Raw genomic sequence first — 13,769 nt, forward strand, 5'->3', positions numbered from 1 at the left:
GCATCCTGCAGCCAATACTAGGGCCATAAGTGCACCTCAACACCCCTGAAGTGCTTTTGTAAATATTGCACTTGCGCCAAGACTTGGATATAGATTCTATGGTTTGAAACCCTAGGATGTTAATTTACGACCTTTAGAAAAATTTCTACACTTTTTGTGCTAAGGTGACCCTTTTCCAACTTCTACGGTTAGAATAGATCACCATGACATATTTGAACATTTACTGGGTGTTAAAGCAACAATGCCAGAATCAGGCATATTGCAACTATCAACAATTCCTCAACATTGAATGCACAAATGATTTTGTTCATTGGCTTGACAGCTTTCCATTTATAGCTTCAATTTGTAACATTAGGTCCCTACAATCCTCAATCAAATATTGACGTGGCAAATGATTTTGAAGAAACGATTTACGCATTCTTCGTCACTGGACAACATAAGCGACAATATAAGAACCCCCATTCAGGATCTATTAAACAGGTCTCCTTCCAGTCCAGTTTTCTGTGCACACTGGACTTCCAACCATATACTGAATGGCTTATATGGTCCTTGATAAGCAGTTCATTCACATTCCACCTCCCCTTCTGCTATTTCAGAGATCCTTGAGCTTGTTTTATTTGTCAATTTGATCTATTCTACCTCAAGATCCCTTCATTGCATCATTACTGTTTCAGTCGTCATTCCCAAGGAGTCTTTAGAAGCTTATCGATCCTTTTCCCACTACCTACAGCTAAATCTAGGAATGCCACTTTCCATCATTTTCCTTGGCCATCCATTTAATATCTTTTGTGGTTTTCCAAATATTTCAAGGGTCCTTCATAGTGTCCTATTACCCTGTAATTGTAGACTTCATTTGTATACTATGGTAAGATTCTTTAACATTTCAAAAGCCATTTATACTAGCTCGAAAGGTTTGCAATCTCAATACTGAACCCTGTACCAATACACAACCGCTAATTCCTATACTGAGTGTTGGTCAATACATACTTTGGTACCAAAATACATGGGGAATATTGAGTCTCGGTGCCCTACCGGTACGATATGGTATATCCCCTGCACCAGCTGATATGGTTGAGATTGCAAACCTTGCTAACCTGTTCCCATTACTTGTTTGTCCAAGCTTGGGATTCCTATTGGACACCATATCTTGTTTGTGGGATCAACAACCCCCACAAGTCCTCAGCTATTCCTCATCATTTTTAGACCTTTATGGGACTACTTTTTCTGTGGTTTCTACAGCTCAACGCACAAGTTTGGCCTTCTAGGCCTATATCAGCACCATGAAAGTCAAGAATGCAAGTAGGCTGAGATTTTTTTTTTTGTTGGGGGAGGGGGTAGGGGGGGAACAGAGGTAAGAATGAGTAGGGGAACCATGGAGGCCCATGGATTCTTCTTATCTTCTATCACCAAGTTTTAAGAGATACCAAAATCCATCCAGAAAGGTATTTAATAAATAATTCGAGGTTATGTGAAGATTGATTAGCCTCCTTGATTCCTAGCAACATCACGCACCACTCTCTCATCACCGAGCTCCCACTTGTGAGAGCTCCACACAAAGATGAATCCAAACAGGCCCCTGAACACTAGAAAAATCAACTATAGCAATAACAATTAGTAGTTCAAGTTACACGAGACCAGCATTCACACTTGAGACATGAAGTAGCTCATATGTCAACTACGTAGAAACCTTACTTGGTGAAGGAAAACTAACCTCACTGTAATGTGATTGTAACCAGTTAGAGAAATATGAATGCTTGAAAAGGTTTGTAATAGCTCTTATCATTGTGAGAAGGTTTGCAGCCTGTGCAGGAGCTGCTGTGGCTCTTTTAAATGTCTCCATTAGTATATCTGTCACAAAAAATAAAAGGCCTTGAACTTTAAGATACAATTAGTTGGTTAGATTAATCAAACAATAGCTCTAAAATGGCTAACATGCTTGAACAACAAGGTTTCTTACAAGACATATACCGTTGTTTTAAATTCTAGCATCAAACCCAATGATACAGTATCGGTATTGATACTGTTAGCAATATTATGTACCAAAACTGACAGCACCAAAAAGAATGAAAGCCATTTGTATCGACTGGCAGAGTCGGTATAATACCATCAATACACACGAATAGAGCCAGTATGTATTGGTGCGGATGGTTTCAACATCCTATTACCCATACTGGTGCAGATGATACCATCCCCTTCTGGTGCTCGTGAATCCATGATATATACAGTTAATTACAGTTCAATAGAAATTTCAAGTCAAAAAATACTGTTATCTTAAAATAGAAGCAGGACAATATTGCCTATACCATTTCCATTCTCAATGAGCTTGTGAAGTAAAGTAGCCCCATCTGGATGCAAGATTATCATTCTTAAAATATCTATAACTGCAAAGTAGAAGCAAATGGACCATGTCAGACATGTTTTACAAATGCACGAACATAATAGAAAAGTACGCAACATTATGAGATAAAAGTACAGTATAGTATGTTCAACATTTGCTTAAGTAAATGATGTGATTCTATTCATTTCCAGAAATACCCAGACAAAGTTTCAGGATTTGTGATAACAATTGAGCTCCACCAAATCTCATATCCCAGTGCCTGAGAATATGTTAGAGAATGCACATGGGTTCCAATCAATTATCCAGAGCAATGTGATATTCCAATCAAGCTAAATATCTAGGTTGAGATGCCTAATATGTGCTACTACAAGATTTGCAATGTTAACTGTCCATCAAGCAATAAAAAAATAACTTAACTAGACAGTGATTGATGGCCGATTCATTTCTGATATTCCACTAAATAAATTAATTGTGCAGCTTGAATGATTAGAAACAATCTGAGAACAGAAAATAGCAAAATATTCTAAAACAGTGTATATAAAAGGCAAGTTTGATCTGTATCCAAATAAGGATTAGAATAAGTCTGCTGAAGTACAAGGTGGATGGAACACAGAGTGATAGGTACATATTGGGGAACTTGAATGAGAATTGCATAAAAAACAGTTGATCCAGTAATATATATGCTCAAAATGTTGGGCAACCAACAGAGTGGGTGCTCAAAAGTTAAAAATAGTGGAAACAAGGATGCTAAAGTATACATCATGTAGAACAAAGATAAAAATAGCAAATAAGAAATCAAAAAACAAGCCCAAACTTATTTAAATAAAGTCCACTTATAAATTACAAATTAAGATGTTTTGGTTTTATAATACGTTACTTGAAGAGGCACCAATAAAAAAGGAATGGAGGTACAGGTAGATGGGGCTGGATGGAGGGTAGGCCTACAATTATGTGGATGGAAGTATCACATGATAATCTTAAGTGATTTGCTGTGTTTTTGAACTTGTCCGCTTAGCACCTAGGCATCTGCTTAGGTGCATAAATATGCTGAAGTAACTAAGTTTTGCATGCATAAATCCTGGCATAAGATGGGCTTTGTGTTGCGTATCTTCCTTTGGAAGTAGGTCATGTATTTGTTGTTTCCTTTCAATGCTCGAACTAATTTTTAGAGTTATTTTCTAGAAGGTTTCTAAGTCCTATAATGAGGATGATTATCATCTAAAGGCCCTACATTTAGTTCTAGTTTAGGTTACAAAAGTTTTAAACTCATTAGGTTGTGATTTGGAAAGATTTTGATGGCTTTTCAAGTGAGATCGTACGGAATTACGAATTGACTATTTCTTTTGGAAAATTTTTATTTATCTTTTCCTCAGAAAGCGAATAGATTGTGATGATGGACTGCATCGCTGCAAGTCTACAACCATGATTCATGTTGATTTTGTTGGATCATTAGTAGTATTCATCATTTTGTGCTACTTGTGTTTGTTATTTGCTAGTGTTAACTTTATATGCCTATATTATGTTAGCATCATCTTGTTATTGTATTAATGTTTAGTTCTTGTGAAAATTGGTGTTTTTTGGACTTCCTTTATTGTAAAATATAGGTTTGATGATGAAATATATACTGAATGGGGTGTATATATAAGATAATAATGCATGTATACTCAGCCACATATTTGTAAGCTTAGGGATGCATATTTGAAGCATTGGAGGGCTCCATTGGCAGCTGCCCGCCTAGGCCTTTTCACAACCAACCTTGATGACTTGCTTGATGACAATTTTGGCTTGAGGGAAAAGAATAGCATAAAAAAGAATTCAAATACCTAATAGGAAATAGTTTGGGCCTGAGAGAACAAAATGCCAATAAAAAACTCAAAAGGATATTTGAACCAAATTAACTTAATATATTGAAACAATCCCTTGGCAAAATCAACATAATTTTGTTATTTTGCAGGGGAATAACTGAACATCATGATACAATTGTTTTAAACAATAAAAATAATAATGAGAATCTGTTTACAGAAAGATAGAAGTGGGAGAATTAAAATTATGTAGGAACCAGTAATCTCCTGTAAGCATATATGTCAAGCTGGATAATGAAAGCCTGTAAATCGTACCATTTTTTAATTTGAAGCCAAGATATGTAACTATATTCTCAGTATCAAGATGCATGATGATACATATGTGAAGCAATTTTGAAATAATTTTACAAACACATTATGCAATGCACCTTTATCAGCAAAAAGGAAAGAAAAAAGTCCTTTAACAGAAAAAAGGAAAGAAAAAAGTGCCGAGTGCTAGAGAGGATTCACCTGGAAACATCATTGAAAGTGGCCAAGACTTCAATATCTTCAACAACAAGACAACATCAGCATCTGCAAATTTACTGCAGTGATAATGTGATGCATCTTTTAAAATTTTGACAATGGCATCCAACCTTGACAACTCAAGATCCGTCAAGGACAAAGATTTCTGCTCCTGCCAAAAGAAACTAATATAAATATGAACTATAAAAAACATAACAAACTACCACCCCCTCTGTCTGAGTAGCCCACAGCAGAAAATACAGAATACAAGATGAAGAAGTTGAAGCAATGAGAACTATAAGTAGACATCCCTAACTCATCTCCTTCGGTTAGGACATAGGGAACCAACTGTTAGGATAGAGTTTCCATAATCAACATATCACCTAGTGTCAAAAAAAGCCCTAGATTCATTGATAAGGCCACCAGACAGAAGTATGATCATCATATCTTAAGTTAAAGGACAACGATAGCATTTGCATAGTTCTCAAGATATTTAAGCTAGAAACTCAACCAAAATTTTTAAACACCTTGATAATTATTAACTATTCCTCAATAACATGTAATAGAACATGGATTATGGTTGTCAAATAGTATAAAACATGTTGTAGTGTACTTACATTACAACAGATACAAATTTAGTATCAGTCTGCTGTTGACTCTGTACATATTGATTGTATGGAAAGAGAATGCATGGCTGTCCTGCCTTCCATTCGGGATTTTGTTGCTTACAAGTCTTATTTTTTCTCTTTCTTCTTCTTTTATTGTGGCACGAAATGCTCATTGGTGGGATTTCTATGCAAAAGGAGGCCATCCCAAAACTACTTGTATTCAGAGGACTGGAGAAGCTTGTCATACCCTAACAGCTCATTATTCGGCAATTCCACTTCAATTCTTTTGTCTCTTACCTTTCAACAATGTATTTCATGCATTTTCTCTATTATGCATCCATAAAAAGTAACATACATGTATTCTACAAGCTTTATAACTTCTATCAGGGAATGTCCGTATAACTTGTATATTGCAATCATAGAACAGAGCTTGTGATAAAGACAAATATAAGCCCATTTCTCACAGGCACTCCAGCTAAAATATTGATTGACCAATCATTTAGCGCCTCCATGGACGCTCAAATGTTGGATCAGAGGATAACTCCAAAAAGAGTGGGAGACAGCTGAGATGAGCAAGTGCTGTGGACTTGAAAGTCAAAACTTCCCTAAATGTCCCTAAATTCTTCTCTGTCAGACTGCTATGCCTCCTCAGTCTTCCCATATTCCCCCTTTTGCCACCCTCTTTCCTCACCCAACACCAACCACATAGGAAACATACATGGCCACAGCAACTCAGTATACAAAGAGCCCTTAATACAACTTAGATTATTATATGATGGATGGCAGCCAAAGCAAGATGCAACTAGTTATGTCAAGCAAGCGAATCTTTTTACAAGCTGAATAGTCATGCATGAGGCAGTGCAATGCCATAAAAGCCCAACATGGTAAGCAAGCGGCATTCTCATCAATTGACAATGACCAACTCATAAATTCTATCAGATAATATTTACCATATCAGACAATAGCCCTGCATTGAACTCTGATATCTTCTTCATTATTCCATCAAACTGAGCTGACTCAAACAAAAGCATCCCTTTCTGAAAAAGAAAAAGGAGTCAAAGCACAGACAAGAAAAGTTGACTCACATATTTGACAATCGGTCCTCCATAACCAATATGGTAAAATCAAACAATTTTGTGCAGTAAGTCACAAAAATTTGAAGTTCTGAAATAGATAAAAAATGACAAGGACACATACAATCATAAATAATACCAATATCAGATGAGTCACATGGAGGATGTTATATTAGATTCTCCAAAATCCATCTTTGTTCATTTAAAAAATACCAACACTGTCTGGATGGTGAACTAATATTCTTCAGAAGACATGCAAGAGAAGTAGAAGTATATAGAGCCATAGTGCAATGAAGTATAACGACAGCAGTAACTAGAAGTGATGTCAATTATCTGTGTATAATATGATCCGAGCATAATTTATATATGTTCAGAGCATAATTTATATATGATCCGAGCATAATAATCAATAACCCATTCCACATTAGTAAGTTACTGGAAGCTTTCAGGTAATAACCACAGCATGCACTAGCACATATGCGCAGATGCATGCATGTAAATTGGGGTGGAGCTAGGATTGTTGTCTTGGGGAGTGAATAAGAGGGGTCAGGGGTTGGGTGGCGGAGGGGACACCAAAAAAAAAAAAAAATCATTAAGTGATTACATATTCATAGCTAATAAAATAATCTATTTTGAAAAAAATAAAAATGTATAAACTATTTGTTATGTAGCGTGCAAGTTTGGAAACGCGAAGAGTTTGGCGCACACCCGATCTGCTTGGTATAGGTAGGCTCAGTTCCATATCATCTCGTCCTCGTCCAAACTACCCGTACGAAGGGTTGATTGAGAGGTTTTAGGGCAAATCAAGGCTTGTTGCCTGGTTCATCTCGAAATAAACCCAAACCACCTCTGAACCAAGTTGTCCACCTAGGTATTGCTCAGAAACTGGGTTCAAGGGTGATTTTTCCTTTTTTTTAAAAAAAAAATATTTCAAGGTAGAAACAGGAGGGGGGAGAGGGGGCAAGCTGCTATAGGGTTTTTGCACTAGGCCAATCAATCCACAACCATTATTTGATCTAGAAATTCATTATAGCTAGGCATATTTTATCTACACCTTTTACTTCAAGGAAGGTCTGACAGATTGAGATTAAACCTTGTTTGACCAACAGATTCATTCATGAGAGCATGAATCCAAGATCAAAATTAATTTTGGGTTCTAGGTTGATCCCAAACCTGTACTAAACTTCATGTAAATTTGAAAATAGCCCGAGCAATTTCTTTTCGTTCAGATTATTGAATATGTTTTCAAGAAGGGCCTTTCAACAATCCCAGCAGAAGTAACTTTTTCTAGGCATTGATTTTTAAAAATAAATAAAATTAATTTTGAAAATAAAGGATTAATAATTTTCAATTAATAATTTTCAGAAAAAGCAGCATGTTTGCATGATTGATGCACCCATGATAGCCAAATTTTATCCATAATTGATTGGACTTAGACGTGCAAGTTCCACAAAAGATGTGGCCCAAAATAATTGCAAATTTCAAATCCATCCAACAAAAACATCTCCGTTTAGTTTGATTGTATTATGTGTTTTACACAGGAGGCCGGACATGGAGCAACTATTTTCTTTCGCAAGAATTTGATCATGGTAGGGGAGGTACTAACTTTCTAGTTTCTTGAGCAAAATAAAGGGATTGGATAAGATTGGAGATAAGTTGCAAATAATAAGCAAGGATGTTAGAGGCCATATGTGCTTGTTATAAGGGTATTTCCAAAATAGAGAGAGAGAGAGAGAGAGCAAGCTAGCAAGAGAGAGAGAGAGAGAGATTCTTGATATAGGAAGGTTGAAATATATAGAGTAAGGTAGCTTGGTTGAGAAGGCCAAGTGGTGCCAAGTGGCTAGTTAGTAGGGTATTTCCAAAATAGTGTGTGAAAGCAGGCGAGTGAAACAGCAAGAGAGAGAGAGAGAGAGAGAGAGAGAGAGAGAGAGAGAGAGAGAGAGAGAGAGAGATTTTAAATTTAGGAAGGCTGAAATGTGTAGGGAGATGTAGTTTAGCTGAGATGGCCAAGTGGCACCACATGTTGCAACTATACATGATATAATGGGATTTGGGGTTGTTGACTCAGTGGTTATCTAAAGAAAGAATGGGCTGTAGAGTCGGGCAAGCATGCATGCATGCACGTACCTATGCATGCATGCATGCATCCATGTATGTATATATGAATGCATGGATGCATACAAGAATGCATGCATGTATGTATGAATGAATGTATGCATGCATGTATCTGTATATCAAAACTGCAGAAAATAAATCGGATGAACTCACCTCAATGAGCAAGCCTTTACAAAAATATAATGGAAAGTGAAACCATAAAATCTTAAACTGGACTGAGATAGCACAGATTGGAAACTGAAATATTTTGTATCTCTTTCGAGCAATGAGCTGCAAATGGGCCAAGCTGTTCATGAAAATCATGGGCTTGGCATAATTACAGGCTGGATCAAGCTCATTCAATTAGGAAAGGAACCAAGCTCAAACATAGTTTGAGCTTGACTCATAAATAAGCCAAGCCTGAACACTTTGTGCTTGATAAAATAAATAGAGCCCAAGCTCAACTTGAGAACAAGCTCATATAGGAAACAAACAAACCAAGCTTGAACAGTTGCTCCCAAGCTGGGCTTGAGCTTGGAATACCCCTACCATATAACGAGAACCAAGCCTGAGCAGCTTAGCACTCTGCTCGGCTTGGTTCAGCTCATTTGCATAAAGGTCCATGAGAACACCTTCACCAAGCAATCAACATTTCAAAATCTTTGAGACATAATCAACTCTTTGTTGTTCAGATTTTATTCTTCTAATTTTGTTGATTGAACCGGATGTCATAAACAGGACAAGTTGCCCTTTCTTGTAACAAAAAAGTTAACCATGGAACTATTTTACACAACGCTACACCAAAACTGATAATATTCTACAAAGTGTTCTAATAGAGCAAAGCACAGAAGTGCTTCACCAACAAAGAATGACAATCAGCTAAGATGGCAGACAAAACCCTCTCAGCCTCTCTAATCTTAGTCCATTCATTTAACTAAAACCCAATTCTTTTGTTGAACTAGGGGTGGAAATGCACCAAGTCTGATCAGGTCACCATCTAGTCCACTACTATTAAAACAGATGGGACCAAGGTACGTCGTACCGATACCGGACCGGTACGGTTCCGATTCGAAACGGTTTGAACCGGTACCGACACAGCTAAGCGCACGCACGGAAAAAAGCCGTGCGCGCGGACGCGCGCGCCCCGCGTTAATTGCCACTCTGAGGCATTAAATCTCCCATGCAGGCGCGTTGCCCCGCACGGGCGCGGTTCCCAACGCGGGGAACCACACGGGCGCCCTGCCCCGCATGTGGGCTGGTGCGAACCGGTCCGATATGCACCGGTATGCAACAGGAACCGGTCGGTTCCGGCCCCCCTATGAGGCCAAAACCGTTTTGAACCGTACCGATTGGCGTCGGTACCAATACGATACGTGCTGAACCGGCCGGTACGGGCCGGTTTAGCAAACCGTGGATGGGTCTAACCCAAACAACCAATCTAAGGACAAGCTTGCCTAAATTATAGTTGCAAATATTGCACCCAACTAGCGTAGCGTGCCAACATTGAGAAACCTGAAATCTTTCAAGATATAAAGCCCAAAGCTTTTGTTCTAGTAATAGACCACATGCGGTCAGGTCACCACCAGGTCCACCACTATCAAAATAGATGGGTCTGTCTCAAATCCAATCCAACCAAAGGACAAGCTTGCCTGAATTGTAGAGCAAAAACTAGCATGGCATGCCAACATTGAGAAACCTGAAATCCTTTCAAGATCTTAAGCACAAAGCTTTAAGGCCTATTTGGGTATTCCAGTAGGAATATCCTGCAGGAATCAGGCCTATTGCCTAGCCTAGCCAATAGTCTTCTAAGGGCCTGCCCAAGTCCATGCCCAAATCCCAGCTTGTAGACCCAATAGTTTTGCAAGAAGGTAAAAAAATCCCCAAAGGTCCCTTTTCCCTCCCACATAATTCAAGCTTGAGGGTGTTGGATTGATATGGGCCATGCCCAAATGGGCAGCCCTATCCATAAATCCAGAAGGAAATCTAGTCCAATCTTCCTGGATTACCCAAAGAGGCCCTTGGTTTTAAAGAACAAACAAGTGACGGCTAGAGGAAACCCAAAAAGAATTTTGTGGATGTGTTTTAGGTTTACTCCCTCTGTGTGTGTGTGTGTGTGAGAGAGAGAGAGAGAGAGAGAGAGAGAGAGTTTTGGTCATGGTGATTTTTCTACGGGGTGAGGGAGTATTCAGAAGTGAAATCCCTGTTTTTTGCCAAAAAGGAACAAAGTAGGTTAGCTATATATAGACCTAAAACCATTTTTACAACTCAGCACATACAACCATCTAAATCATCAGTTTTCAGTAGGACATCTAGTCAAAACCAAGTAAAACATCTCAAAGCTTGGATTTAATTTGTCCAATTTCCTTTCCACTTTGCCAACAATTCCATGTTGATGGTTCCATTTCCGCTAACAGTATATCCACATGATTGTTTATTTTGCTTAAAAAGAAACACATCAATTTATTAAGCAACAAGTTCTATTCTTATCCTCAACATAAAGCATTTAAATCCCCAGTACTAAATGCTTATCACAGTGAGGAAAGGCTAGATTTAGGCAAAGTCTCCCTCTCCTTTCTCCTCTCTTCCTCACACTCTATCCCAGCTTGAGCCACACCCATGAAGGAACCTAGGAGAAAAGAGAGGGTGCTCCCCTAAGTAGCTGCTCTCTCTTATTCAAAAAAAAAAAAAGCAATCCAATAGGGTCATGTTTGGTATAGGCCAAACTTGGCTTGGAAATGGCTCGTCCTAACCACTTTCGAGCATGTGGGTCAAGATGTTCCGGTTCACGATTCACAAAGGAAAACTGTTGATGTAGGAAAAGAAACTGAGATGGCCCTCGTGTGCATGGAAGGCCGTATAGATGAGTTTAATTTGGGTAAAAATACAGGATTTTGTTCGTTGTCTAGCTTTCGATAGTAAGAAAGAAGAGAGAAAATTTGGCCGATATGATCAAGTTACGATTCAAATACCTGCCCTAAAAGTTTCATGATGGAATAGGATGGAAGAAGCAATAGTCTTAGTTTTCAGGCTATACAAGAGGGTCTGTACTTGGCCAGGCTTATTACAAATCTCTTCATCATTCAATAATCTCACGTACAAGGATTCTTTCTAAGCTAGCCAAACAGGCCCTTATATAATCTTATATAACTTGTTTTACAAGTAGAGTGGCTCTTAATAACCAACAAACCAATCACCAAGAACTTATGTTAAAGGGAAAATTCAGAATCATGCAATATCCTATACAAAAGGACACCTACAACAATGATAAATCAAACTGTAACAACCCTTATCACTTACTAAACCATGATATACCTCAAGCAGGACCCTTTCACACAAAGCCAACCCCGAAAATTAACTAAATGAACATTCAGAGTTCAGACTATGCAAAAAAAAAAAAAACTCAACTAAACTTTTTTGTTAGCAATCATTCGCTTCCATTGCGAGGATTTGTGTCTTCATGCCCGAAAGGTTTGATCTTCAAGATTTGATGATGGAAACCAATTTGTAGCCTTCTCATTATCACAATGCCAATTGGTTTTCAGGTCCCATCTTGGTGACAATGAAGCTTTCAATCATTTGATTGATAGAATTCATTGTTAGAACCACAAAATCAGCAACAAATGGATCTTCGTAGAGCTACCATCGATGCAGCTCTTAACTGATTGCAATTATTGTTTTCATCAATTAGAAAATGCTCAAGGATTGTATCTTCTGGTCTTTCATTCTTCTCAACAGGATTCTCTAGCAATGCATCTTCAATTGCCATTTCTTGAAAGGAATATCTTCACTTGTAGGACTTTCCATAGACCTTCGTTCATAGAGTTCTTGCCACAAAGGTTTCCAGCTACAACACTTTTAATTGTAGCTCTCAATGTAGATGGATTTGTGGTTGCACCAAAAGCAATTTACGGAAGCTTTCTGATGTTTAAGGGTTGGAGATGATTAAACTACATTTATGCACCGTCCAATGGCTTGGGCTACTATAATTTCTTACAACATAGTCTTTATTGATGCCAAATCGTCTTTGATAGATGCCACATCATAATGCATTTGCCCAATCACTCTCATATTTGACATGTTGATGGAAAGCATCAATATTGAAACCTCTCATTTAAATAACATGATAATGAAAGGAAAGAAAAGGGATAGAAAGAAGAGCAAGGGAAAGAAACAAACAAAAGAATAGGACATAAATTCAAATCACAGATTTTATATTTAAGAAACAATAGTGAAGTGAGAGGAGCAAGAGAGAGAATGAAGATAATAAAAGAGAGATTGATAAAAAAAGAGAGATTAAGAAGGAAGAGGATAGGGGAGAAAGAGGGGGGAGGAAGGGAGAGAGGGGTTGATAAGACAAAGGGATAGTCCTAAAATGACGTCTATCAACATGATATGATGTCAATGAGTGCCACATATGACTACAGCAGCATTAAATATTGAAGAACTCCTTGAGGCAAAACTGTAGGTCAAAAGTCGCAAAGATGGAGAATTATTTCACAATGAATCTAGAATGTGAGAGGAGCAAGAGAGAGAGATTGAAGATAATAAAAGAGATATTAAGAAGGAAGAGGAGAGGGGGAGAAAGAGGGGGGAGGAAGGGAGAGAGGGGGTGATAAGACAAAGGGGATAGTCCTAAATTGACGTCTATCAACATGATATGATGCCAATGAGTGCCACATATGACTGCAGCAGTATTAAATATTGAAGAACTCCTTGAGGCAAAACTGTCGGTCAAAAGTCGCAAAGATGATGAATTATTTCACAATGAATCTGTATGTCATAGTACGAAAGTCCTGCATGTGCCTCTACCATCAGATATTGAAGATCCAATGGTCGAGTATGAGAACACAAATAATAAAGATCTCAGGGACATGTCTGCAATGGAAATGAATAAATAGTGGAAAAATCAATTTCCCTAAATTTTGTTGAATTTTCAATACTTTTATTTAGGTAATTTTTAGAGTGTGTTCTAGAGTCCTGTTTCATTGAAGAGCCCTATATTAGGGGTACAGTGTTTAGGCAAGTTATGAGGTAATTACAATTTGATTTCAAGCTGTTTTTGGTGTATTTCTTATAGGCTATTGTGGGATTCTGAATTCCCCACTAAGCTTTTGGTGATTAGTTTCTTGGTCATTAATAGCCTACTTGAAAGTCAAGTAATGTGAAATCTACAAAAGGACCTCATAGCTGGCCACTAGTGACATTATGCATGATCTACTTCAAAAGAAGAAAGGATTTCTTTAGGCCAGGTTCAGCCATTATCTCTCTCTCTCTCTCCTAACGATCTCTGCTGTTTTCTATTATCTCCTCTGTTTCTACATATCTCATTCCTACTTGCAGTCTTCTAAGC

At 37.9% G+C, this 13,769-nt stretch overlaps 1 protein-coding gene across 4 annotated transcripts in view; it reads right to left on the minus strand.

Annotated features, from left to right (window-relative positions):
* LOC103721263 (transducin family protein / WD-40 repeat family protein) overlaps nt 1-13,769 on the minus strand; it is a 100,159-nt gene that overhangs the window by 6,086 nt on the left and 80,304 nt on the right. For 2 of the 4 annotated variants that reach the window (XM_088719665.1, XM_088719657.1), the window contains exons 15-18: nt 6,203-6,289; nt 4,651-4,810; nt 2,304-2,381; nt 1,712-1,848 (exon numbers count right to left, since the gene is read on the minus strand). In XM_088719665.1, coding sequence (XP_088575791.1) covers nt 1,712-1,848; nt 2,304-2,381; nt 4,651-4,810; nt 6,203-6,289 — 462 coding nt within the window. Of the gene's footprint in view, nt 1-1,711; nt 1,849-2,303; nt 2,382-4,650; nt 4,817-6,202; nt 6,290-13,769 lie in introns of all 4 variants that reach the window. The other 2 variants (XM_088719662.1, XM_088719654.1) reach the window with 1 other exon arrangement.

The sequence above is a fragment of the Phoenix dactylifera genome, chromosome 1, assembly GCF_051530095.1.
Source record: "Phoenix dactylifera cultivar Ajwa chromosome 1, Ajwa_hap1_PhDact_Kaust_v1.1, whole genome shotgun sequence".
NCBI classification, from domain to species: Eukaryota; Viridiplantae; Streptophyta; class Magnoliopsida; order Arecales; family Arecaceae; genus Phoenix; species Phoenix dactylifera.